This window comes from Pantherophis guttatus, chromosome 2 (genome assembly GCF_059756535.1).
Source record: "Pantherophis guttatus breed Tessera chromosome 2, ASM5975653v1, whole genome shotgun sequence".
Classification (NCBI taxonomy): domain Eukaryota; kingdom Metazoa; phylum Chordata; class Lepidosauria; order Squamata; family Colubridae; genus Pantherophis; species Pantherophis guttatus.
Window position 1 is genome coordinate 64,431,356 of NC_142064.1, and position 25,451 is coordinate 64,456,806.

At 37.1% G+C, this 25,451-nt stretch overlaps 2 protein-coding genes and 2 long non-coding RNA genes across 5 annotated transcripts in view; 2 read left to right on the forward strand and 2 right to left on the reverse strand.

Annotated features, from left to right (window-relative positions):
* LOC117661406 (uncharacterized) overlaps nt 1-19,391 on the forward strand; it is a 39,948-nt gene extending 20,557 nt beyond the window's left edge. Inside the window, exons 7-13 of the mRNA XM_060690556.2 lie at nt 2,309-2,463; nt 4,294-4,371; nt 8,295-8,484; nt 10,642-10,769; nt 13,338-13,454; nt 16,427-16,537; nt 18,842-19,391. Coding sequence (XP_060546539.2) covers nt 2,309-2,463; nt 4,294-4,371; nt 8,295-8,484; nt 10,642-10,769; nt 13,338-13,454; nt 16,427-16,537; nt 18,842-18,968 — 906 coding nt within the window. The 3' untranslated portion in view covers nt 18,969-19,391. The remainder of the gene's footprint in view (nt 1-2,308; nt 2,464-4,293; nt 4,372-8,294; nt 8,485-10,641; nt 10,770-13,337; nt 13,455-16,426; nt 16,538-18,841) is intronic.
* LOC148115138 (uncharacterized) lies at nt 1,558-17,441 on the reverse strand. The gene is made up of 2 exons (XR_015732232.1): nt 17,352-17,441; nt 1,558-1,707 (listed from the first exon to the last, which is right to left on the reverse strand). It is a non-coding gene; the product is annotated as an uncharacterized LOC148115138 (long non-coding RNA).
* On the reverse strand, nt 17,437-24,173 carry LOC117661410 (uncharacterized). The gene is made up of 4 exons (XR_004589993.2): nt 24,031-24,173; nt 21,616-21,740; nt 19,058-19,094; nt 17,437-17,521 (listed from the first exon to the last, which is right to left on the reverse strand). It is a non-coding gene; the product is annotated as an uncharacterized LOC117661410 (long non-coding RNA).
* Nucleotides 24,063-25,451, forward strand: part of RASEF (RAS and EF-hand domain containing) — a 35,377-nt gene continuing 33,988 nt past the window's right edge. The window contains exon 1 of one of the 2 annotated variants that reach the window (XM_034410170.3): nt 24,063-24,731. In XM_034410170.3, coding sequence (XP_034266061.2) covers nt 24,343-24,731 — 389 coding nt within the window. In that variant the 5' untranslated portion in view covers nt 24,063-24,342. The remainder of the gene's footprint in view (nt 24,732-25,451) is intronic. The other variant, XM_087886092.1, reaches the window with a different exon arrangement.

The window sequence follows — 25,451 nt, forward strand, 5'->3', positions numbered from 1 at the left end:
TCAAAGAGGTACTATAGCATACCTTATGTAAAAATTTTAAAGCTCCAAGGACTATAAGGAAGAGAGAAATATGCACAGAACTTTATTTATTTATTTTTTATTTATTATTAAATTTCTATACCGCCCTTCTCCCGAAGGACTCAGGGCCGTGAGTTCACTCATACATGTTATATTTGACCTAAATATAAAGCTGACCACACCAGATTCTTGTGTATAGCCTTGAATACATCTTCTGTGCTGCAACCTTGTGAATGGTCCCGATTCTTTGCTCCTGACATTAATCTGGTCAACTAAAGTTCCACTCTAAATTGGTGCCAGATAAAGATCAATGGAATTTGAGAGGGGTTGGACTTAGAGCGCTTGTGGGAAAGCAGTGACTCTAAGCGGATGATGTGCTTAACTCTGCCCCCAGCTCTACCTGCTCTTCTACAAGTTCCTTGGAATTATTATTCCCAGAGGTTTAAAATATTCAAGCAAAAAGCAAGAACTCTACTTTTTACAAATTTTCATACACATACTGCCCATAGGAGATATGAAATTTCTCCCAGTGTATTGAATAACCTGATAAATTACTAGCATTGTATAATATAAGTAATTTATGTACAGTGTAATTATCAATAAGACATAGTATGCCATCTGCATTAATAACAGCTTGCATTCAGTCCACTTGTTATACTGAGCATATCTTCCCTTTGTTTAATAAGGCAAACAAATGGTTCCAAAATCAAATTAAAAACAAAAGGATATCTATGACAAGCTCATAAGACATCTTGATAGATAAAAAGGTAATTCTGTAGTAACGCTTGTAGTAACGCTTCCATATTTCACAATAAGACCAGAATGGCTGATTTCAATTTTTCTGACTGTAGATCCGGAACAATAATGAGTAACCTACTTGTAAAAATTGTAATTCAGGATGTTATGATAACAAACTGGCTGTCTGCTATAAGCAATATAATTTTAGAATGTGGTATTAGAAATGAGAGCTAGATGTTGACCTAATTTTCTGTTGAGGTCATCCCAAGAGGTCATATATATGGAGTAAGGCAGTATTTGTTCTTTCTCCATGCTTTTCTCTTGCAAAAAGAGTAAATTAATTTAATTATCTCCAGGTATGCCCTTATTTTATCTTCATGCTGGAAGTATGTTGGTCAACATGTAGTTCTTCTAACATGCCCCACTGCCTGATCCAGAATTGGAAAGATCTAGCAGGTAGTGGTGGTACCTATCCAAAAAATAGTTTTTTCTTTGAGATTGGAAAATGAAATCCAATCAATCCAAGATGTCAAGCTAGAAACCCCAAGATTTAAACTCAAATTAATTAACCCTGTTTCTATTTCAAGAAATGTTTTTTTACATGAGTCATTTGTCATCTCCCATCTAGTATCAGTATCCCAGTCAGATTTATTAATGTTCAGATGGCATTTTAAGATGAGAAAAGTCCAGGAGAGGCTATTTTCTTATTAAAAGATTATAACAGACGGTACATTTATCAAACTACAAAATGGAAGCTTAGAAATTAATAACATTATAAATAGAATAAATACAAATTAAAAAGAAAAGCAATGTTTGGTTTATTGTTAAAATTTTGCAAGACAGTGTCTTCCTGACTCATTCCAAAATTATATATTGTTAGCGCTACTGAGATCAAGAGGGGGCTTTTGTTTATCCCTGCAGTAGAAACATTCTGAGAAATGATGATGGAAGCTGACAGAAAAAATGGAAAGAACAAAAACATATTAAAAACTGCAGATACAGTATCTCCCCCACCTTTCCCTCCTTTCTTTTTGTCTCTCATAAACTATGTAGAGTTGAAATGTTGCCGTGAGACACAAAACATGAAGTTAAAGCAATAGTAATGTAATCTGAAAATCTTTATGAATTTTCAATTCTTTGATTTGATTATTACAAAAAACTGTCTAGAATTTAATTTGAAAGGAAGCTTATTATAATAAACACTGTTTTTTTCTAACCTGTTGTAAACATAAACAATAGGGATTGGGTGGATGTTTTAGATTCAAGGGATGATTTAGAGAATACATAGGTTTGCATGGAGCATCTTACAGCAATTTCTTAAACCAAACACATTTTTCCCAGGGTCACATTACAGTTGTGAGATTCCAGGAAAAGAAGCAGCTGCTTTAAGCTTACAACTGCCAAGTACCCTTTTTGCTTTACAACTGAAGTGTGGCACTGCCCTAAAATAAACAATAAATGATTCTGATTGATGTATAAGGAATACTAATAAAAATTATTGTTTCATTCAATTCATTGCAATTTCTCCCCCCCCCTCCTGTTTTGTACTTAGGAACTGAATATAAAAAACTGCAGTGGTTCTGGATATAAAGGGAACAGGATTCTGCTTCATGCAAGCACCTTTTGCCATAACTTGGCAGTTATAGATATAAGTTGGACAGGAGCTACTGATTTTGGACTCAATGCCCTAGTCAAAGGTTCTAGAAGGTATCTAAAAAAATAAATTCCTGAAAATGTCTTTGTCTCCAAATACTTTTACCACCATTTTGTACAATCAGTTGTAAAACAATGGGAAAGGCCAATTGCATATCTAAGATTACATAGGATTTTCTTGCAGTTTGGAATGCCCTGCCCTGCTTTTTATTAGAATACTTCTGCTTCACTCATCACATTGTTCTGTTCTCTCCATAAAACATTAGTAATTTATGGCAATTTATTGTTGTTTCAATTTTCCTCTGTTTTTCCTTGCCCTTTTATTATTTCTGTTAATTGGGGTGTTTTCCCTGAGGATTCCATTCACTCATGTCATGATGACCTCATGGCTTGACTACTGCAAAACTCTCTGCATGAGATCTTCTCTTGAAGACATCAGGAAGCTTAAGGATGGTCTAAAATGCAGCAGGGCAGGCAGAGTTGGGCATATCTTAACATATCTGTTTTGTGAGCTGTACAAGCCAGTTTGTTTCCAAGTGCTAGTTATTACCTATAAAAGCTGACATGACATAGGGCTTGGTTACTTGAGGGGCCACTTGTCTTCCACATTATCTGCTTCGCCAATTTGATCTGGCAGGATTGGCACACTCCTTAAGTTAAACCATACTATGTATTGAAACCCTATAAATATGGTTTCTCAGTGCCTGCCCTTTGGGATGAGGTCACTCCCAAATTCTGGACAGCCCCACTTAGCTGGTGTTTCGAAGGGCCTTAAAAACCTGGCTCTGCCCTGATCTTTTGCAAAGATGAGCGAAGTCCCCTTTGGCAATTTATTTCTTCCTGTTCCTGTCAGAGTTTTTTCTTTTTTTGGTCATTTTTGCCATCTTTACTCCTCAATGTGGTCTGCCATTTTAAAATTGTTTTGATTTGTATTTATTTATAACCAGGAATGCAATAAATAAACAACAATAAAAATATCTGTTGGTGCAAGCTTCCTTTCCCCTCCCCCTTCAATATCCAATGTTGGACATCTCTCCATTGGCATTCATCATCTGAAATGAGGGAAAGTTAGGATTTAAATTGAAAGGTGTTTAGTTTATGTTAATGTTAATAGGTTTGGCAAAAATTACAAGCATCCATACTGATTTTCCTAAATGTAGTTAATCCAGTAAAAGATAATTGTTTATTTTTCATTAAAGCACAATATCAAATTATGGAATTTTAAGCTGTGCTACTTGTAGTATCTACTTCAGAGGAAGCTTATTGATTAAGGTGGGACTGACTTTTAACTAGATATACCTGCATCATGGTTAATTTTATAGAAACTAAACTTTGGTTCAACTTGACTGAATTCATGTATTGGTCTTTAAGCCAAGATTTTTAAAAATCCTGCTTGTTGAAAAGTTATTTGGCTTGATTCACACATGGTATAAAATTGTAATGTATGATTCCCTAAATCTGCTAAGATGAAAACAAGTCACATTATAATTTAGCATGATGAATATCTGCAATATTCTAAGGTCAGTATTCATATTGTTTCATTTACTATGAAAAATAAATGAGATCAGTACAGGAGCCTATATTTAAAACCACATCTTATATTATAGTTTCCTAATCAGAACATACTCATTGTAAGAAAATCTGATACATTATAGAAGAAGATACTTGTATAAAAGTAACTAAAGAGAGTTAAGAGGATTGACAGGAAAATAATTCTTATATATAGATAGATGTGTGAAATTTGCTCCTCAGCTTTTCCTGCACATCAGAAAGTCAACATCTACAATATAAGAAGCAGGCTCAAATCAACTAAATTGTACAATACTTTAATATATTATAAATGCAAGTAATTGCTTGCAATTGCAATTGCTACTGTTCCTTTAGTTTACAGTGTTTTTCTGCTAATGGATGCCAGATTACGAATGAATCAGTAATGGCCTTGATTGGAAAGCATGGAAAAAGGTAAGGTATATGCCAACTAAAATTGTGAATCAAAATTCAGTACAAGGTGGTTGCATCATCATTGCTTTCATTTAGAAGGGTGCACAAGACATTTCCTAATTTCTATAAAATTGGACTTATATTTTTGCTGCCAAAACCACAATTTTATTATTATAAAATTTTATTATTATAATAATTTTATTATTATAAAAATAACCCTTTCCAATGTGTGGCCGTGGTTAACTATGCTTGGCAATTGTACTTAGGACAAAAGTCAAACCCATGAATTTAAACCCAGAACACACAGATCTTTCTAATTGAGTCCAGACTTTTGCAGGATGCTAAAGAAAACCATCCTTGACCAATGACTGGTTAGCTTTCATTTTAATACATCCAAGCAAAGAAATCCTGTCATGGCTAAGTATCAAGAATACCCAATACTGTGCTTTTGTGCCTATTCCCAGCTTTTAATAATTAAATCGTCAACAAGGTCAGTTAGAAATTTTGTAGAGAATGTTTGACCAGCATAAATTAGGGTAATTAAAAATCCCCCATCACAATTATTCTATGTATCTTTGAAAATTCTAGAGTTTATTTTTATATCACAGACATCTTTTCGTTGTGCTTGTGTGGTGATAGTGATCATCAGTAATAGTATTACTTTTGTTCATTCCTCCATATATTTTAATCCAGTATAGTGTAGTATCACTAAATTCACTCCTTGGGTTTCTGAGGAGATATGGATTTTTTAACCTACAACTGTCTTTTAATATTTCTATTAATTCCTTTTGAATAAATTATGTTTTTCAGTTCTGTTCTAGTTATAGAAGTCATATGACCCAAGTTTCAGTTATTCTTACTATGCTTTCTTTTACTACATTCATCTTATTTTATTTCCCGTAATCTGAACATTAGTGCTTAGACCTAGGTCACAAATTTTATAAAACAACTTTCTGATTTTTTTATTAAGTAGTTTCAAAGGCCCTGCTATTGCAACAGAAAAACATAGCTTACTATGCTTAAACTACTTTTACTAATCTTTGTGGATAACAGTGCATAGTGTTTCAATAGTCCATTATCTAGATAATTCAGATGGTGATCCCACAAACCTTTCTCTCTTGGACACCATGTCATTCACATATCTTTTTTGAAGTGTTTTCTGTGGATTCCTTTTGAATAAATGAGGATATAAATGAATAAATGAAAAGACTAGATTACTGAAATCCCTTCCTTATCTTTTAAATTATGATACGATTATAGCTGTACAAATGTCCCTGTATGTACAGCTTGGGAGAAATAACAATTGTTTGTGAACTCGCTAAATCTCGGAAGTTCTTTCAGATTCCTGATTCTTACTCCTGGTAATTAACATACAGTACTTCACAAGCTCACTGATCCTGTTAACATATAGTATGCTTGTTTCAGTTCTTTATAACAACAGATCAGTTATAACTTTTTTCTATGATAGAAGAATGCTTTTTATGGTAGAAGAGTACTTGTAACTCAGGGTTGAACTGTGGGGTCCCTGGTGCTCTCTAAAGCTCGTTTGTTTTCTTGAAGATATTTCCTTATCCAACCAGGTAACACCATCAGTTTTTTTCCTTATTTTCTTGAGAAGTGCTACTGCATCCTCTCTGCCTTTCAAAAATCTATATCCTATCTTTTGTTCTGCAGTGCCTCTTTTCTTGAAGGCTCAGATGTAGAATCTTCTCAGAAAGCTTTATCTGAGCTCCAACAATAGAGAATGTCCTGTCTTTTGTTTCTGATTCTCTCCTGCATTTTTAATTGTCTTCTTTGTAGATAGTTGCCTCCATTGTCAGCAACTTTGGTAAGCCCTTCTTTCATTTAATCATAAACATCTTCACTGCTGTCATCAGCTGATGTACAACCAATGATTGCTCCAGTCATCTCACTTTTTAGCTGTATACCACTAACATTTGCATACTGCAAATTGTTTTCCAGGAAGAAATATAAACATGCCACAAACACTACAAGTAATGATGGCAAATGTTGGAAATCTTATTTTAAGTTAATCATGTTGCCATCATTCAAGCACTTTGTAGTAATTTGAACTTGTATGTATTGATTGTTTGGCCTGCTTAATGACAAAAAAAGCTTCAATACTACATTATTTCTGTGTAATGTATTATATTGTTTGTAATGTATTATATTGTTTAATATACTGTAAGAAAAGGTTGTAACTTGCAGTACTTTAAATAAATTCTGGTCTCAGAAGAGAAAACAAAACCTTATGAATGCCTTATTTATTATTTTGCATTTTTATCGCGGAATGCCTTAAGAATTTAGGTCTTGTAATAAGTACAACAGATATGCAGAGTTCACCAAAAAAAAAAAAAAAAGCCATAATTCCTTCTCCTTGATTTCTTGTCTTAACATAGTACTGTACGCATATTCACTTCAAGATTAAAATTATAGTTTGTTTTTTGGAACAAATCATAAGTTGATGTGATAACTACATAGACTCTGGTTTATTATTTTTGAAAACAAAATCATATCTCATTCTTGATTTAAACTTTATGAAGCTGAAGGCAAATGACTGTGTTATTTCATTATTTATTTTCATGTGTATTCACCTACATAAGATTTGCATCTTTGCCTGAGATAGACAGTTAACTTCTTTCGCCCTGTACAAGTTATCTTTATCTACACACAAACAAACAAAACATTTAATTACAGTTAGTCTTTATGGTTAATTTGAACTATATAATATATGTTATCTACTTGAATAAAAATATTTATATAAAACCAAATACAGTGCAAACTTTACCAAATGTTTATATTTCCATTTGGTTACCTAACAGATTGTAACCAGAGTCTCCCAATGTGACTTTTCGTTTCCTACAAACTGTACACAATCTTTTTTTCTTTTCTAGTTATGATGAACTGCCCTTTAGAATTTTTTTTTACTCTTCTCTAGTGGACAACTCTTCATACTGTTCAGAGCCCACCTTTGAGCAGAATAAATGTCTGTTGAAAGCTCTAAAAAACAGTGAAGAGAAGAAGCAGGAATAACTAGCATCTGGGCTGAAAACACAGAGGAGAATTTTTAATAATGGTAGAAAAGTGTCTGTATCATTTTTCCTAGGTGCTTCTTAGAACTTACTGTGCAACCTTGTAAGATAGATCAATATATGATCTGGCAGGAAAATGAACTGAGGCTGACAGTTACTAGTCTGAGGCTATTTAATGGGTCTGAGTTGAATAACAATTCCCAAATTTCTAAGGCTAATTTGTCACTTGCGGTTTATTTTGGCCCAAGAATATCCTGGCAAGCCACTTTTTTGTTCCTTGATCGAATGACGCTGGCTTTATCTTGTGCCAAGCCCAAGATTTCAACAATTATATGCTGATGCTTCAAGGCCCTAAAAACTATTTATTTTCTATGTTAAATGTATCACCTAACCAAAGACTGCAAAATTGTTCTTTTTTTCTGTCTCATTTTGTCTGTTGGATATGGCCAATTCAACTTTTATCACTCACTGGAGAAATTCCACAGAGAGGCCTATTTTGAAGGGGAGGGCATTTTTTTGAATTGTTTGTAGTTAACAGGATTCCTGCAATTTACTAGAATTCTTACATATGTTCTTATTTTCTTTTCATGTAGGTAATTTCAAATTGCCAAATAAATAATCCCATGTGTGCTATATCAAATCATATAAGAAGCGTGTGCTTTCTGAAATCAGCTACAATACAAAAATATAGTTAATCCTACATGCTTAATTTATCAATTAATTTATCAATAACATGTTCAGACTTAGACCAAGATATTATAATATCAGTAATGTCATATTTCGTTTTCATATGCTTCTCATGTTAAAATTGGGGAGTGATGTTATCTATAAGCACTTATCTTAAAAAAAAATGAATGACACTTGAATGGCTAATTTGAAGGATATTACTAACTTCCTTATGTTCTTTTCTAGCCTTAAGAAACTGGAAATGTTTGGCTGTCAAGCCATAACAGACAAATGCTTGAAATCAATTTCTACTAAATGTCCAGGTCTAGAGGTTCTGAATATTGGCAGAGTTCATAGAATCTCGCAGGACTGTTTAGTGCAAATGGTAAATTCATTGCAAAAGCTTACTAGCCTCAATGTTACAGGCCTTGAAATGGTAAGAGTTGTTTATTTATTTCACCCATTTCCCTCTGTTAATTATTTCTTTTTTGCTTGTGTTCAATTTATCATATTATGTCAAAGGTTGACAACTTAAAAATGTAAACCACTGAAGGCTTTATAGGTTTCTCAGTGTAGAAAAATACTGAGATTTTATGTTGCTTTTTAAAAAAAATAAATCAGTCTTCTGGATATAAGTTTGGAAACTGAACACTAAAATGAATATTCATACTATTCACAAAATATTATGGAAATAGGTGCAAATTGTGTATAAACATGTTATAATTCATACACTGAAATTAAAAAGTCATTCTTGGGCCCCACAGTCCTAGGCAATTATTTTCCACTTTCAAACTTCCTTCTTTAGGGGAAGCTTCAGTAATCCCTGGAAGAAATAAATCTTTTACACTTAATAGGCTTATTGACTAAAATATACTAATGATTTTTTTTTTTAAGTCCTAAATGAGTTTTCTCCCAGCCTAGTATCCCCTCTTCTGATGCTAAAACACAGACTGGATGCAGAGGAGGCCAACCTGCCACTATATTTATTCATTTGTTAAATTTATATGCCGCCCATCTTACTGTCAAGTGACTTTGGATGGCTTACAACATCATAAAAGCAAAATATAAAACATTAAATATTAAAATTAACATAAATTCGATGAGTTAGAAACTGGAATGCAATGGGGTAGGGAGTGGGAACTTCTCTGTAGTCTACTAATGAATTCCAATGTGGGATGCTCTCATCAGGAGCCCAGACCAATCAGCAGAGCCAGTTTGAGGGTCTTTCAAAAGGAGAAGAGGGTGGGAGTAGATCTCACTTTGAGGAGCATGATGTTCTAGAATCTAGACTACAGGATGGGAGCTACAGCAGAAAAAGTCCTTATCTTGGATCCCGCCAGCCACAGAATTCTTTAACAAAAGGGTCCACAGCATGCCTCTTCTGCTTGAATGAGTGGGGTGGGCCAATCCCATTCAGGTGAGATGGTTTTGCAGGTATCCTGGACCCATGCCATAAAGGGGTTAAAAGATGATAATCAACACCTTGAATTGGACTTGGAAGCAAACCAGCAACCAGTACAGTTTGTACAGCAGCATTGTTAAATGTAGGGGCCATTCTAGGCCACTGTTAAATGTACCACTCTAGGGGCTCCTAGAACTACCCATGGGGCTGCTTTCTATGTCAGCTGTAGCTTCCAAATACTCTTCCAGGATAGTAGCCCCATGCAGAATGCACTGCGGTAATCCAGGATGTGAGTGATTGAGCAGCGACTTTGGAGCAAGGTGCTCTTTTAGGTATCCAGAACCCAAGTCATGCCAGGCTTTATCTGGATTTGTAGCTGAAAGCCATTGCAAATGGTATCACATAAGTTAACTGCAGAATGTTTATAATGAATTATGATATCTGTGCAAAGGCCCTCCTTGCCAAGGCTGTCACTTGCAATTCAAGCAAGAGTCAGGAGGACCCTCCGGTTACACACAAATTCTGTCTGAGGTAATCCTGCAACCCTATCCAGAACAACATTGTCCAATATTACTGGCAATGGGACTTCTTGTATTACTAGGCACTGAGACTTGATAGGGTTAGGCTTGAGCCTTTTCCTCCCTATCTGAATTCTAACAGAATCCAGTCTCTAGAACAGGGCCCCAACCACATCATCAGTTCAGTCTAGAGTTGAGATATACAGCTGTATGTCATCCATATATTGATAGGGATAATCTTGCTCAGATGTTAAATAGAAGTGGAGATACAATTAAGTCCTAAGGAACCCTTACAAAGCACGGTTCTTGGGCTTGTGCCTACTAACTCTGAATGGAACTGACTCCAAGAAAAGAAGAAAATCACTGTAATCTAGGCTCCCTATTCTTAACTCTTGAATCAGTCACTCCTTAGAAGTTCTTATACCCTCTGCTTTCCTAAAAGGATTAGGAAAGTAATACCATGCGTGGACTTATATATAAACTCAAAAGAGTTATGGGGAAAATGTATGCCAATACACATTGAACATTAATCTATAAATAATATACCGGAGCTGGTGGTCTTATCGTACTGGCAATAAGGAACTTGACTTGCAGTGAATAGCTCTGTTCTATTATTGAAAGACAATCCTCCACATTGGCTTATTTCTTGCTTTTGTCTTGTTTTGGGCTGCAGATGAGGGATTCTCTAGTACATTGTATTTTGAAGAAGTGTCCTAAATTGGATTGTTTGGTTCTTAATTCGTGTGCTCACATAACTGACATCAGTCTAATTGAAATTAGCAGTTATTTGCCAGGGATCAGGTAAGATAATATGTTAGAAATCCACTTGTCCTTGAATTTATATATTTTGGTATTATTTAAATAATTTTCAGTGATGTTTCGTCCTTAGTTATGTTGTTACATTTTGTTTTGCTTTTTTGCTGTTTGTGGCCTCAAATGCATTATTAAAGTGTCCTTGAAGCTGTACTAGATAGCACTATTTCTGTGGCAACTACTTAATATTTTGTTGTGCTATCAAATGTATATGGTTTTAAACAGCAAAATTTAAAAGTGTATTAGATTCTTAACATTCTGATATTTTAATAATAAATTTAAAATAAAGAACTGGAACCTAGTTATAATTGAAGCTGAAAGTCATAGAGTTGTGGTTACTATTGATCACAGTTTAAACTCTGAGAGAGAATCAAGTAACATGTATTCAATAAATGAAGTATGGGTTTAGCAGGATAGCCTGTTCTGAAACTCATTTTTAATCTATTTAATCAAAGAAGAGATAAGAAATCCTATAGTTGCACATCTCTGTGAGTATTATCTCCCCCTTAGTGTAATAATTATGTTGCTTTGCTTTAAAAAAAGTTGTTTATTTATTTTATTTTATTATTTTATTAGTCATATTTCTGTGCCGCCCACTCTCCGAGGACTCTGGGCGGCTTACACCAAATATGCCACTAAATAGCATATTTCCCCCTAACAATCTGGGTCCTCATTTTACCCACCTCGGAAGGATGGAAGGCTGAGTCAACTTTGAGCCGGTGAGATTTGATCCGCTGATCTGCTGAACTAGCAGTCAGCTGAAGTAGCTGCAATACTGCACTCTAACCACTGTGCCACCTCGGCTCTGTTGTTTTCTTTATTTTGCTAAAATTATGGACAGTATCTTGATGGTTCTTTTATTTATTTATTTATTTAATATAATTTATATGCCGCCCTATCTCCATAGGATTCAGGGCGGCTCACAACAAGTAAAAACAAAGCCAATAAAAGACATAAAAGACCTAAGTATAAATACATAAATGTATAAATATATAGTTTAAACATATATTAAAACCCATTAAAATAATCAAAAAACCCCTTAGTCGATGTGAGCAGCCATGTTCTTAATTTGCGGTGGAAGGTGCGAAGATCAGGAGCCAACCGAAGCCCCAGGGGGAGTTGATTCCAAAGAGTGGGTGCGACCGCAGAGAAAGCTGCGGACCACCAGCCGACATTGTCTAGCCGATGGCACCCGGAGAAGACCCTCCCTGTGAGAACGGGCGATGGGAAGCCGTTGCTGGCTGCAGATGGTCCGACAAGTATCCTGGGCCTAAGCCATGTAGGGCTTTATAGATCATCACCAGCACCTTGAAGCTCACCCGGAGGGCAACTGGTAACCAATGCAAGTCGCGCAGGAGAGGTGTAACATGGGAGTATCGGGACCCTCCCATCACAACCCGTGCGGCCGCATTCTGCACCAACTGAAGCCTCTGAGTGGTCCTCAAGGGCAGCCCCAGGTAGAGAGCATTACAGTAGACAAGACGGGAGGTGACTAGCGCCTGAGTAACTGCGTAGGGCATCTCGGTCCAAATAGGGGCGCAACTGACGCACCAGACGAATCTGAACATGCGTCCCTCTGTCACGGTTGTCATATCTAAACTCAAACGTGAATCCAGGAGGACACCCAAGTTGCGTGCCCTGTCTACAGGGGGTAAAACTTCACCCCCTATAGCCAACGATGGAACCTCTCCTTCGGATCAAGATGCCACTACCCACAGCCACTCACTCTTGGCAGGGTTAAGCTGAAGCCTGCTCCTCCCCATCCAGACCCGTACCGCTTCCAGGCACCGGGACATCACATTGAGGGCACCACTGGGCTGGTTCGGGGTGGATATAAAAAGCTGGGTATCATCAGCGTACTGATGGTACCTCACCCTGAAACCACGGATGATCTCCCCCAGGGGTTTCATATAAATGTTGAACAGAAGGGGCGAGAGAACCGACCCCTGGGGCACCCCACAAGTGAGGGGCCTCATGGTCGATCTCTGCCCCCCTGCCAATACCGCTTGCGTCTGACCCGAGGTAAGAGAACCACCGTAAAACGGTGCCTCCCACTTCCAACCCCTCGAGGCGCCACAGCAAGATACCATGGTTGATGGTTTCAAAAGCTGCCAAAAGATCTAATAGGACCAGAACAGAGGAATGACCTCTGTCCCGAGCCCTCCAGAGACCATCCACCAGTGCAACCAATGCCGTCTCCGTGCTGTATCCGGGCCTAAAACCCAATTGGTACGGATCGAGGTACTCCGCTTCATCCAGGGCCATTGGGAGCTGACGTGCCACCACGCTCTCAACAATCTTCGCAAGAAAGCGAAGGTTGGAGACTGGACGGAAATTACTCAAAACAGCCGGATCCAAGGCAGGTTTCTTGAGGAGAGGCCTCCTTCAAGGCGGCAGGAAAGCTTCCCTCCTCCAAGGAAGCAGTTATCACTGCCTGGATCCAGCTGCGTGTCCCCTCTTTTACTATCACTGCAACTCCTTCTCCCCCCCACCCTCTCCCAATGTAGACAGGAAACCAGTTTCTGTGTCAGGTTACTGCTTTTTGCATCCTTTTAGGTACCTTGATGTTAATGGATGTAAAGACGTGAGTGATATTGGAGTTCAAGCTTTGGCAAGGAATTGCCATAAAGTTTCTTATCTTGATTTGACTTCCACAGCAACAAGCAAAAGAGGGTAAGATATTTGGTAAAAAAATTTGCACATTTAAAAAAGAAAATAGATGACAAAAATTAAGGCTGATCTTAAGAGTCTATTTAATATTAACTAAATTGTCAGTGCAAGCAGTGGCATAATACTACTATTGGTTAAAAATTGTTTTAAGTCACTTCAAGTGATTATATAAAAAGGAAGCTGAGGGTATAAATAAATGAATGAAGTCTTTAAATAGGACTGCTGCTTGTTAGTGAACAGAAGAATATTTACAAATTACTTAATTTTCCTAGCAGTATAGGTAGTCTTCAATGTACAACTACAATTGAGCCCAAAATTGCTCAACAGCTGTTGAGTTTTGCCATATTTTATTATCTTTCTTGCCACAGTCGTTAAGTGAATCACAACAGTTAAGTTAGTATCATAGTTGTTAAGTGAACCCATCAGACCCATGCCATGAAAGGCTTTAAAGGTGATTACCAACACCTTGAATTGCACCTGGAAGGAAACTGGCAGCCAGTGCAGCTTGCAGAGCAGTGGTGTTACATGGGCCATTCTTGGGGCCTCAAGACCTGCCCTCAATCCTGCATTCTGCACCAGCTATAGCGTCCAAGGGCTCATCAAGGGTAGCCCCATGCAGAGCGTGTTGCAATAATTCAAACACAAAATGACTAAGGCTTTTGAAGGATTGAGCACATGGATTCCTGATTAATATTCATTTCTTGATCTGATAATACAAGAAATTCACAGAAATTTGATAGGAAACTTGGAAAACATCATGAAAGTAGTACAGAAAACTTATTTGAGTCATGTTTGACTTCATTTGACCTGTAGTGCCAGTTAATCTACAAAAAGTGCTATTACTAAATTAGTTCAAGTAAACATTGGTTTTTAAAAGGGTTTGTGGGTAGATGTTTACCCCCATATTGTGGCTGGACAGTGGGCATCAGTTGCTACAACACTCCAGTTTGCCCATATGTATAGTGAATTTCAACATCTGTGGTGGTCTGAAGATCTATTAAGTAAGATATAGAGTGGAGAGTAGACCAAAGAACATTTTCCAATACATTTTCAATTTCCCTGAATTGTAAAACATTAAGCTCTGTATTCTAGGTAGCTATAATTTTGATTCTCAGCTTGCTTAAATACATTCCTGTATTGCTAATCTGAGTTTTATCTGATTGATTTGATGTATCTTTTGTTCAGCCCTAATTCAACCACCTTTTTAATGACTATTTTTTCCTATGAACTATTTAAATGCCACTGTATTAGAAGTTCTTATTGCAATGATATAGATTGTAGTACAACATTGTACACATTATTGTAGGAGTTTGATGATGTTTGCATTACCCTAGAATTCTATTGGCTTTCAATGGAACACAGTTTGAAAAGTTTTCAGAACTCATTCTCATATACATTCCTTATTTGCTGTTATGAAGCTTATATGTAAATTATTCCCTGATCACTTAGACCCCTGAAAACTTCAAATTAGCTTTGCTTACTTTCTCATTTTATCAGTAGCCAGTTTTGACCAGCATCTATCTGTGAATTTAGTAAAAGGTTTGAAAGAAAATGCATACACAACATAATATACTGTATACTTCTGATATGGACATTTTTGTATCCAGTTACCTAACATGCAGACTTTTTGCAAGCATTTTCTTATGCTTAATTTTTTTGTAAAAAGTTTCATCTAATATAGAGATTTTTTTTCCCGACAAATACAAAATGTGACAAAACTGGTTGATATAAAGATTTGGGAGATTTTAAATTTATGTAACATTATGATGAATTATCTTTTAACTATTGCCACTGCTAAGAATACTATATCAGTCAGTGGGACATATCACTCAGTGCTATTATTGCATGAATTTATATGTATGGGCAGATGCCAGGCATATGTATTTTCCTGTCCACAATATAGTTAGATAAAAATAATTGTATGCTAAATTTAGTCCCCACTTAATCCCTTTGACCCAAATATATTTCAATGAATCTTTTAAGTAAATGGAAGCTGACACAACTTACATGGTAAAAACTATATCTTTTTGCAAATTTGAATGTATATGAGATTTCTATTAGTTAAAAGAATGTTCATCTTTTTAGTGTCCTTATAACTTTTCAAAGTAACAGATATATATTAAACAAAAGGTCCTTTTATGACTTAACAGATAAAGCATTACAAATTAAGGGGTTTCCCCCCCCCCCACATAGTGCCATTAAAGATAAATATGATATTATCTACCAATTGGAAGACAAAAGATGACAGTGATGACCATAATGTAATTTGTTATGTTTACTTAGTTACTGTGTTCATTGTCCAGGAATGCAATGAATATGGGAGAGACACCTACAGGTTTTGCCAAAATATCATCTTACTTCTTTTGTAGTGGGCACAAACAGTCATATCATAGGCAAGGCCAACAGACATTTAGGATGGTGAATCTTTTCTACAGGTTCACTGTGTCCAACCAACATGGGCAAAAGGCCTTCTGCTCAATTTGTGACTTGTGATGATGGATGAAACTTTTATTTCTTTGAAGACCAGCCATCACACCCATCAATAGTAATGCAGAGATTGGCTTATAGGGGCTCCTTTCTCAGCTGCTCTCAGTGAGTAGGACCAAAAGTGGGAAGGATTAGCTAGCAGTAGAAGTAAAGCCTTACTTTTTGTTCTGGGATCTAGAGTTGCAATGATGAACCAAGGAAAGAAAAGGAGAAATGTATGGCCGTAGGATCACTTGGGTGGCAGAGCTATTCTTCCATCATCTTAAATCACAAATTGTATATAAAGTGATAGTCATCTAAGCTAACCAAAGATGCCATGAATTAATTAGAGAAAACAGGACCATTCTCTTTACCATGTCACTGCAATTATTCATGATTAAGGACATAGACCCACCTAATATTGTACAATATATCCAAGATAATTGTTTAATGATCTTTTTTTCAAATCTTATAGTAAAAGCATAATGTAATTTGTTCTTGGATTTCAGGGTTTGCTTGTTGGCTAATTTCTGCTTTAATACCTTAGAGTGTCTGAAGCTTAGTTTCTGCAGGAATATCTCTCTAGATGCAGTTGCAAAACTGTGTAAAAACTGCAAAAGGTGAGTGTAATTTAAACTGATGCTAAAGTCTCTCTAAAATTCAGACTATTTCATTTCAGTGACTTGTTAATAAGCAGGGCAAGCTTATTTTAACTATTGAAATGAAGTTGTAAGGATAGATAGCCCGGTGGTCTCCAGATGTTATGGATTATTGGTCATAATAATCAAGAGATTTAGGGCTTATAAACGGTGTTATTTAGTCCTCAGTATATGATATGTTTAAAATAATAAAAAAGAAACTGCCAGGGGTTATGACCAAGATTTATTATATTATATTATATTATATGAAAAAGATATGGGAAAAAGAATAGGATCCCTATGTCCCGTACTAATACTCCATCCAAAAGCCAAAGTAGTTTTAATCTGTTCCTACTTAATGAAATTTGTTGTTTCAATGTATGATATCTTTAATTTTAATGGTCTGAGTAAAGGTTTAGATAAATTTGTGGTAGAACATATTTTTCGGATATTCAAGGATAAATGCTAATATAGCTTTAGAAATAAATTTCATCCATACACTGCAAATTAATGGAAATTCTAATCAAGGTTAGAAATGGAGGTGCAATGGACTGAAATATCGAGGAAAAGTGCATGGAGAAATGCTGCAATGCTTAACAGGACTGCTCCACCTTACATTTTATTGCATGCCCTCCTGTTTTAAATAACTAAATTAGAAATTCCTAACCTTTGGGCACTATTGGCAGGACCTAGAATTTGGACAGCCTGTTTTGAACATTTCTCACTAAATGGCTGATGTTTTTAGCAGGACCAGTTACAAAATATTCATTTATCAGTATTTATATTTTATACTCACTATCCCATCAAGGATCTCAGAAAGTTGTCTATTTCCTCCTGTCCCTTCCTTTTTATTTTTCTGGATAGATGGTCATTTGTAACATCCTGAGTATATTTGGGTCCCAAGCATTATTTCAATAAAGATTTTTCTTGGGACTGGAACTTTATCCTACAGAAGTTTCCCATTAGCTTTGGAAAAAAAATAACATTTCAAAACAAGAGAGACTGGAACCTGCTTCCTGTTCAAGCATTTATTCAGTGCTTTAATCTTTATGCTTAGCCAACCAGCATGAGGGAAAAATATTTGTACTTCCAGACAATTTAAATCTGCTAGGTAAACAGATTTAAGTTTTCAGTAGATGTCACCAACTATACTAACTATAGACCCATATCTTTACATCTCAAGTTACACTGAATTAATATTCAAAGGGTGTGGTTATGATTCTTTTGTTACTAAAGTGGTGATTTTATTGCTGCATATCACTTTAGAATTGATGAGAAATCTAACTGCAATAGATTCATTTATAAAATATTGCCGAAATTAGGTGAATGAGAACAACCAGTATTCTTTATTAATGTAAGTTTATAAATGTTAGAAATATATTGTATATGTGATAGACATGTGGTACGGAATAAAGCAAATATTTATGCTAATAAGGAAAAGGGCAGCAGAAATAATGCCAGGGATATTTTATGCATAAACATGTTGAGCAGTTTCATTCCCCATTGCTGATAATTCTTGGAACTGGTCCATATTTCAGGAAGTTAGCCAGATAGATAAAATGTGTAATAAAGGGTAGGAAAGAGGTTGTAGCCTGTATAACGTATAAGTCTAAAAATTGGATTGCTCAACTCTTGTAACTTAAGGATATTTATAAAGGTAGAACTTTAGGATATTTGTTGTGTTGTTTTGCGGATGATTTGAAGATATTACTTTTAAGCTTTGTTAAGCTGTAGAGTTTAATTTTCGAAAGAATAATCATCTGTGTTTTCACACTTACGTTAAGAACCAGTGTATGCTCAGATGTGATTTAGTGTACATAAATCAAGTATGGAGTGCTATAATTAATTCTGGAGCAATTTGCTTCCAATATCATCTATTGTTTGTTTTATTTAATAGTTTTAGTGAAATAACCTTAAGTTTCTTTTCAAATGAATGACTGACTTCACTCAATAGTGATACATTCTTTAGATATATTGTAATGCTAACCTCACTGTTTATTATTTATGTCACATTGCTGTTTCCTAGAAATAAGAGCAAAATTAAAACTGCAGGTTCAGTTTACTTATAGAAACACGCCCAGTGTTTCTCATTTGCTTCAAATTCTACCAGTATTTTATGAATTATATATGTTGCAGTACTCATACTCTGCAATATATTTTACAGAAAAGAAACATCTTAATTATTATAAAAAAACATAACTGTGGTTGTGCAATAATTGTGATTGTGCACTAATTTGGCAATTGTGAAACTATTATTCTACTGATGTTCTTTTTTCATTCCAACAGACTGCAAATACTTCACTTATATGGTTGCCGCTTTATACCTGATTTGGAATCCATTACAAAAGTTAATAAAACTGTTAAAATATTTCATGACCTGACAATTGCAACTGTGAAGTTGTTACCTGAGTGAGAACTCTGACAAATCTTTCAGTAGTTGTCTAATTAATAGTTTAGTTTGACTATGATTTTTTTTTATGTGGTTAAAATGTAGATACGTACCTTTATCCAATGCTTCCTATTTGTGTTTCTTTGTCATCTGTGGAATAGTTAAAATGAAGAAAATCTTGTTAGAGCTATTTTCAAGAAATATTTCCAGTTCTTTGATGATATAACTACCATCACCAAATTTGAATGACATGATGTTCTCAGAAGATCTAACCTCTCCAGATATTGGATATTTAAATTAGAGCTGCATTCTGACTGATATCTCTTTTAAAACCAATACCTACGTAATATATTTTGGAACAAAACCTTCTTTTGCTTTTTTTATGCGGAGAGCTCTGCCTTCATTGCTTGCACTATGGCTCATAAAAATAAATCGTCTTTTGTTGAATGTTTTTTCTGCCAGTTGCTTGAATAACATGGGTTGTCCCTCTGGCTGCTACACTGATGCCAGTCCTACATAGGCGGAAACTGGCTGCCTGAATAATACATCAAGAACCATCTGTTTTGTAAGCTGCATTTTCTGTGACACCACTAAATGACACCATATTTGATCTTAAGAAGAGAGTCAAAGCAAAGGGCTTGAACATTATGGCAAGATAAATATCAGCCTCCCACAATGTTGCATTTCTCTTGGGAGTCAAATGCAAATTTTTGATAAGAGTATACCAATAACCTTTGGTCACAGCATTTTCAGATAACGTCGGCACACTATGTGTCACAAGTGGATACAAAATCTTGCTGTTCGATATCTTTCAATTTCCTGGATTATACTAAAAAGACTAGCCCAGTTATTTCAAATATCTCAGAAACCATCTCTGCTCTGAATGTTACTTACCTCAGAAGAAAATCATCTAAGTCCTTTCATCTCATAAAGCTAAATTAGTATCTCCACAAGATGTTTCTTAAACCTGAAACTTTTCCAAAACATTCTGTAATAATCACATTTACCTTATCATCATACCATAATCATGATTTTAGAAACCAATCCTTTATAAATAAATAATAAAAATTTTGGACATCAATTAAAAATTAAAAATATAAGCAGATGCTTACATTTAGTATAGGAATACACAATTAAGAGAGATAGAATACTTATTTCCATATACATGGACGGCAGCCATAGAGAACTAAATGGCAACATCTTGTATTTTATTGTTTCAGAGGACAGGAATAGAACCAGAATTGGGTAGAAAATTACCAAAAAATTGCTTTTTTTAGAGTTAAGAGATGAAGACCAACGAAATGTAAATGTCTTAGAGCAATGGGCTTTGTGCAAGTGATATTCAAGAAGAGATTGAAGAATCATCTGCCAGAAATGCTGTCGCCATGATAACACTTTTATTATGGAAATTTGATAATTACCTCTAAGCTCCCTTCCAAATCTAATATTCTCTGATTCTAGGATTCCAGTATCAAAAATTGATTTCTGAGTAGTGCCTTTCGTCCTAAATTATGTAACTTCTTTTCCTGCTGGAAAGTACCCCAAATCTATGCTGTTAAATTAGAGGGATACAACAGAATCCCATGTGCCTAAGGACATCATCTTCATTAACACGCATCAAACTTCTGTCCCAGTGATAGAATTGTAAAATATATTGTTTTAATTAAAGATTAAATGGAAATCTGGGATGATTTTTATTTTCAGCAGGGGAGGGCAATTAATTTTGCCAAGGGCCACATGAGAAACTCAGACTGTTGTGGAAGGCCGAACCAATTGGGCCGTGAAGTTAGTTGCATAACTGTTAGTTGTCATAGCAAAGAACATCCTGTGTGGCTAAAGGTGGGTAGGAAAATTCAAGTGTGCCCAGGTCTGATTTACAGCTCTATGCTTCTGAATCTACGTAAGACCAACAGGAAAACAAAAACGATGAAGGGTTGCGATGCAGTGCTTGGAATCTAAGGGAAAGTTTTCTTTATTAAAAAGTACCAACTTGGAAGAAAAAAGTTCCATTGTTCTTTCAGATCATGATAGTGGATCATGCTAATATAATTCTACTATATTCCTTCTTCAGAGTTTGCTGATCTTTTATTCTAGGGGTGGACTGGTGGCTCCTACATCAGTAGGATCCAGAATAAAAACAATGTCCCTAAATTATCTAGATTGTTTTGTTCATAAAATGATAGGGGTTTTCTTTTACATAACTCTTAGTTGCCATAGCAAAGAACATCCTGTCCTGTGTATGTGGGTAAAAAAGTTACTTACTGTTAGTATAAAAAATTGTGTCTCAATTGAAATTATTGATTTCTTGTCTTATCTATTTGGAATTTTGATCTGTAGCATTCTGTTTTCCTATGAAACATGATGTCTAAATCTTAAAAGTTAAATTGGCATCATAAAAAAAAAACCCAACTTAAAAGGCTTTTATTACCACTTGCTTGGATTGGCAATCCAATCAATAATAATGCAGAACAGAGGTATGTGTATGTGCATGTGTAGAAATTGAGGTTCTTGGATGGCACGAGCCTCCTAAAAGCCTTGGATGTGGCCCTCAGAGATCTTCAAATGCTATCTAATTGTAATCTATATTAAATGCTTGATTAGAAAACATTTAAGTAAATTTAATTACAATTTAATTACATGAAATCAAATAGAGTTTTTGTGCTGGACTTACTTTTATTTGAGAAACGTGGCCTTTGATATAGTTTTCTTTAGTAGTTCAGGCACTGGGCTAGAAATCAAGATACTGTGAGTAGGACTTTGGGCCAGTCACTCACTTTCTCAGTTCAGCTCACCTCACTGTGAGGAAAATAGGAGGAAGGAATATTAGTTATGTTCACCACCTTGAGTTATTTATTTATTATTATTTATTTATTATAAAAATGATAAAGGCCAGATAAAAATGACTCTGACATATGGGGCTTAAACCACAGAATCAGAATTTGAATTTGTCCCCTTATGGTACTAATTGAGCATTTATGAAATTTTATTTATCAAACTTATATAGCTGCCTATCTCACCAGAGGTGACTTTGCATGGCCATACTACAAGCAAAAGGATTCAACTAGATATAAGCTGTCTATTTATTACTGTTTCTCATTTGGTTGCTGCCTCTTCATTTCCATTTCAGCATATAGGTGGTCCTCAATGACCCAAGTCCATACTAACAAATCTGTAGCTAAACAAAGCAGTTCCAGTTGTTGTCATAAAACGAATCCTGGGATTGTTTGGTGAAGATACACCTAGATTCAAGCCATCCCTGACTTGGTCCATCCCAGCCCAGAACTTCAATTCTCCAACCCCTTGGAGTACTTCTTCTACTCCCTCCATGTTCTCTCCCTCAATTCTGCTCTTTCAGCCTGAAGAGGCTGCTGTATGCCACTGCCACCATCCCAGTGGACCTTCCCATCCTCCCGGGTGGAATCATCATTTTCTTCCTCTCTCTGCTAAGCACACACCACTACCAAGGAACACTGCCTCCTACTGCAACAGTCATAAGGTTGAGGACTGGTTCCAAGTCCATTTTTTCAGTGCTGTTGTAACTCAGTGCTCACTAACGAATGGACACTAAGCGAAGACTACCTGTATTGTGAAATACTAAGAATCAGAGCAGATGGTTATATTATTTAAGATAAATGTGTCAGTAAGTTTCTCTATGATCTTAATGCAATGGCTATTTTTAAAATAAAAATACATGTTTTTTTAAAAAATGAGTGTCTCACTGATAACACAGTGTTACAATCTTAGGTAACTTTTGATAAAGTATGGCTAAACAGAATTGTGTCCAGAAACAAGCCTGGCAAGAGAACATTTTCTCTAGTTATTCTTAATGACTCTCAACGTCACAAAACCAGTGTTACAAGTAAATGCCACTTCCTTTTCTAGAGTCTCAGGTGATTTATTTTGTGTTCACTGCAGAAAGGTCAGATGCTGCAATTTGTAGTGCCACTATTTCCTGAAACTTGTCCCAACCCCCAATGTACATAAGATTGGGTCTCACATTTCAGAATGACATTTCGTTGTATTTAATCAACTATCCAAAATTAACTTATGAACTCAGATAGGAATATGTGTTTGTTTTTTTTACTATGAATGTAAAACATGTAATCCCAACCAAGTTAAATAAATGTATCATGAAACTTGTGAAATTACACAAGCTTGGGGGTGAAGCAGGGGTGAAATCCAGCAGGTTCTGATAGGTTCTGGAGAACCGGTAGCGGAAATTTTGAGTAGTTTGGAGAACTGGCAAATACCACCTCTGGCTGGCCCCCGAGTGGGGAGGGAATGGGGATTTTGCAGTATCCTTCCCCTGGAGTGGGGTGGGAATGGGAATTTTGCAGTATCCTTCCCCTGCCACACCCACCATGCCACACCACGCCCACCAAGCCACGCCCACAGAACCGGTAGTAAAAGAAATTTGAATTTCACCACTGGGGTGAGGTCTAGGCTTTTTTCACATAGAGAAGCATTTAAAATGGCAATTTTATGGGAAAAAGTAGGAGGACAGCCACAAAGTGTTTCCACCAGTAAGATATTTTTTTAGGGAAGACTCTGCTTGATTTCCCCCAAAAGTATGGTTTTCCTTCTCCAAAATAATAGAATTAAAGTGACCCAAACTGCTATTAGCCAAGAACAACCTGGCTGACAATAGAAACTGATGCCTATTTCTTGACGTGATTCTTGGCTTCTGGGTGTATTTAAGTGGACTATCAAGTTAAATTCTTTATAGTTTGGGGCTTTCAGTGAACAGCAGGACCTGCTGCCCGCTTATTTAGAAGAAAACTGTGTCGAGGGGAACATCGTCATCTAAGGGCCGCTTTTAAGCCTGCAGCCTACTGGATTAAGGAGGCCAGGGGCCGGGGCGCAGAAAGGCAGCCGCCTGTCCCCCTGCTAAGCACAGTTGAATCGGTCTGTAGCAAAGGCTCCATTCGATTCGGGGCTATAGCCATTCCTTTGGCGCCTAGTCAATTAGCGTCGTCAACCTTGACTAAGTAGCCAAGCCGCCTCTTTCCAGGATGCGGCGCTCTTGGCGGGCCGCAAAAGAAACCTGCGCCGCGGGGGAAAGAATCGTCAGAAGTGGAATTCACACCTGTGACGGACCAGCCCCGTCTTCCCCGTTCCTATACGTCTGGCAGGCCGCAGGGCGGTCGCGCCCGGGCGGACGCTCTCAAAGCAGCTCTCTCCACTGGGAGGCAGGGCGGGCGCTGGGGCGAAATTCTTGGGAAGAACTTTTCCTTCTCGAGGGGTGGAGCGGAGAAGGGGCGGCCTGGAAGGCAGCCGGCAGCAAAAGCACGGATTCGGGCGCGGAGAGTCGCCGGTCTTTCCTTCCCGGATCGGGGTTCCCCGCCGCTTGGAGCCGTCGAGGCGTCTCCACGAGCCCGCCGCCCTCGCTCGCCGTGTGATGGGCTCCTCCGCGGGGGAGCAGGTAGACTTGGACGAAGGTGGCCGGCTCCGCTCGCTCTTTCTGGCCTGCGACGTGAAAGGTTCCGGCCGGATCGAGCGCGATGACTTCGGCTCGCTCTGCGCCGAGCTGAGGGTCCGGCCGGCGGAGGCCGAAGCTATTTTTCAGCGCTTGGACACTGACCGAGACGGCGCCATCACTTTCCACGAGTTCGTTCGGGGCTTTCGCGGCGTCGCTCAACCGCAGAGGCGGCGGAGCGACTGCGAGGAGCTCCCCGGGGAAGAGAGCGGCGCTTTCGGTGCGGCGGCGACGGGATCTGCGGTGGGTCCCAGCCAGGCCTGGCGGGAATTTGAGCTTCGGCTCGGGGAAGAGGCGGGCTTCATTCCCAGGTAAGTCGCTGTTGCCTCCTCTAAGGGGAAAGGCGCGCCATAACCAGCCCCAAAAGTTTTAGCCTTTACTTTTTCACTCACCCTTGAAAGGTAAAGATGTTAAAAGTCCTTCTGAATAGGTTCCGCCTTTTATTTTCCGAAAGATACAAGCCTGTTTTACTGTTAACAAATCGCTTTAGCAAACTTCAAGCAGTGTTTTCGGAATGGATAAAGGTTGCACCTGTTGAACTTTCGCCGGGCAGGTATTACTTCAGGGATACACAAGGAGTATCGCGGGCAGGATTTTGACCGTGTGATTATTATTATTTTTTATTTCAGCCTTTCCATGGATAGAAGTTGAGGATCATGTATTTTATTATTTTCATTCTTCATAGTACAGTAAACACTAGTCACCTTTTCTACAAGGAACTGGGAGTCAGTGTTTACTCTCTTTTATCAATGCAAAGGTGGTGAAGTAGGAGAGGCAGTGTGTGTGTATTTGTGGCTTTGCTGGCATGCAAACTCTTAAAATTTTAGGTAGTTGCCAATGAGTAACTGGCTTTCCGATGAAGCAGAGAAAGTCCAAGATTATAGTTTCTAAGCAACGGCTGCTGTTTTCACTCTAACTGAAAATAATCTATTGCAGTTTTATCTCAAGCCTGTCTATAGCATAGTTTTTTGGGAAAAAAGTATAAACTTTTTAATAAAAAGAACGCTGGTCCCTCTTCTTTCTCCAGCGTG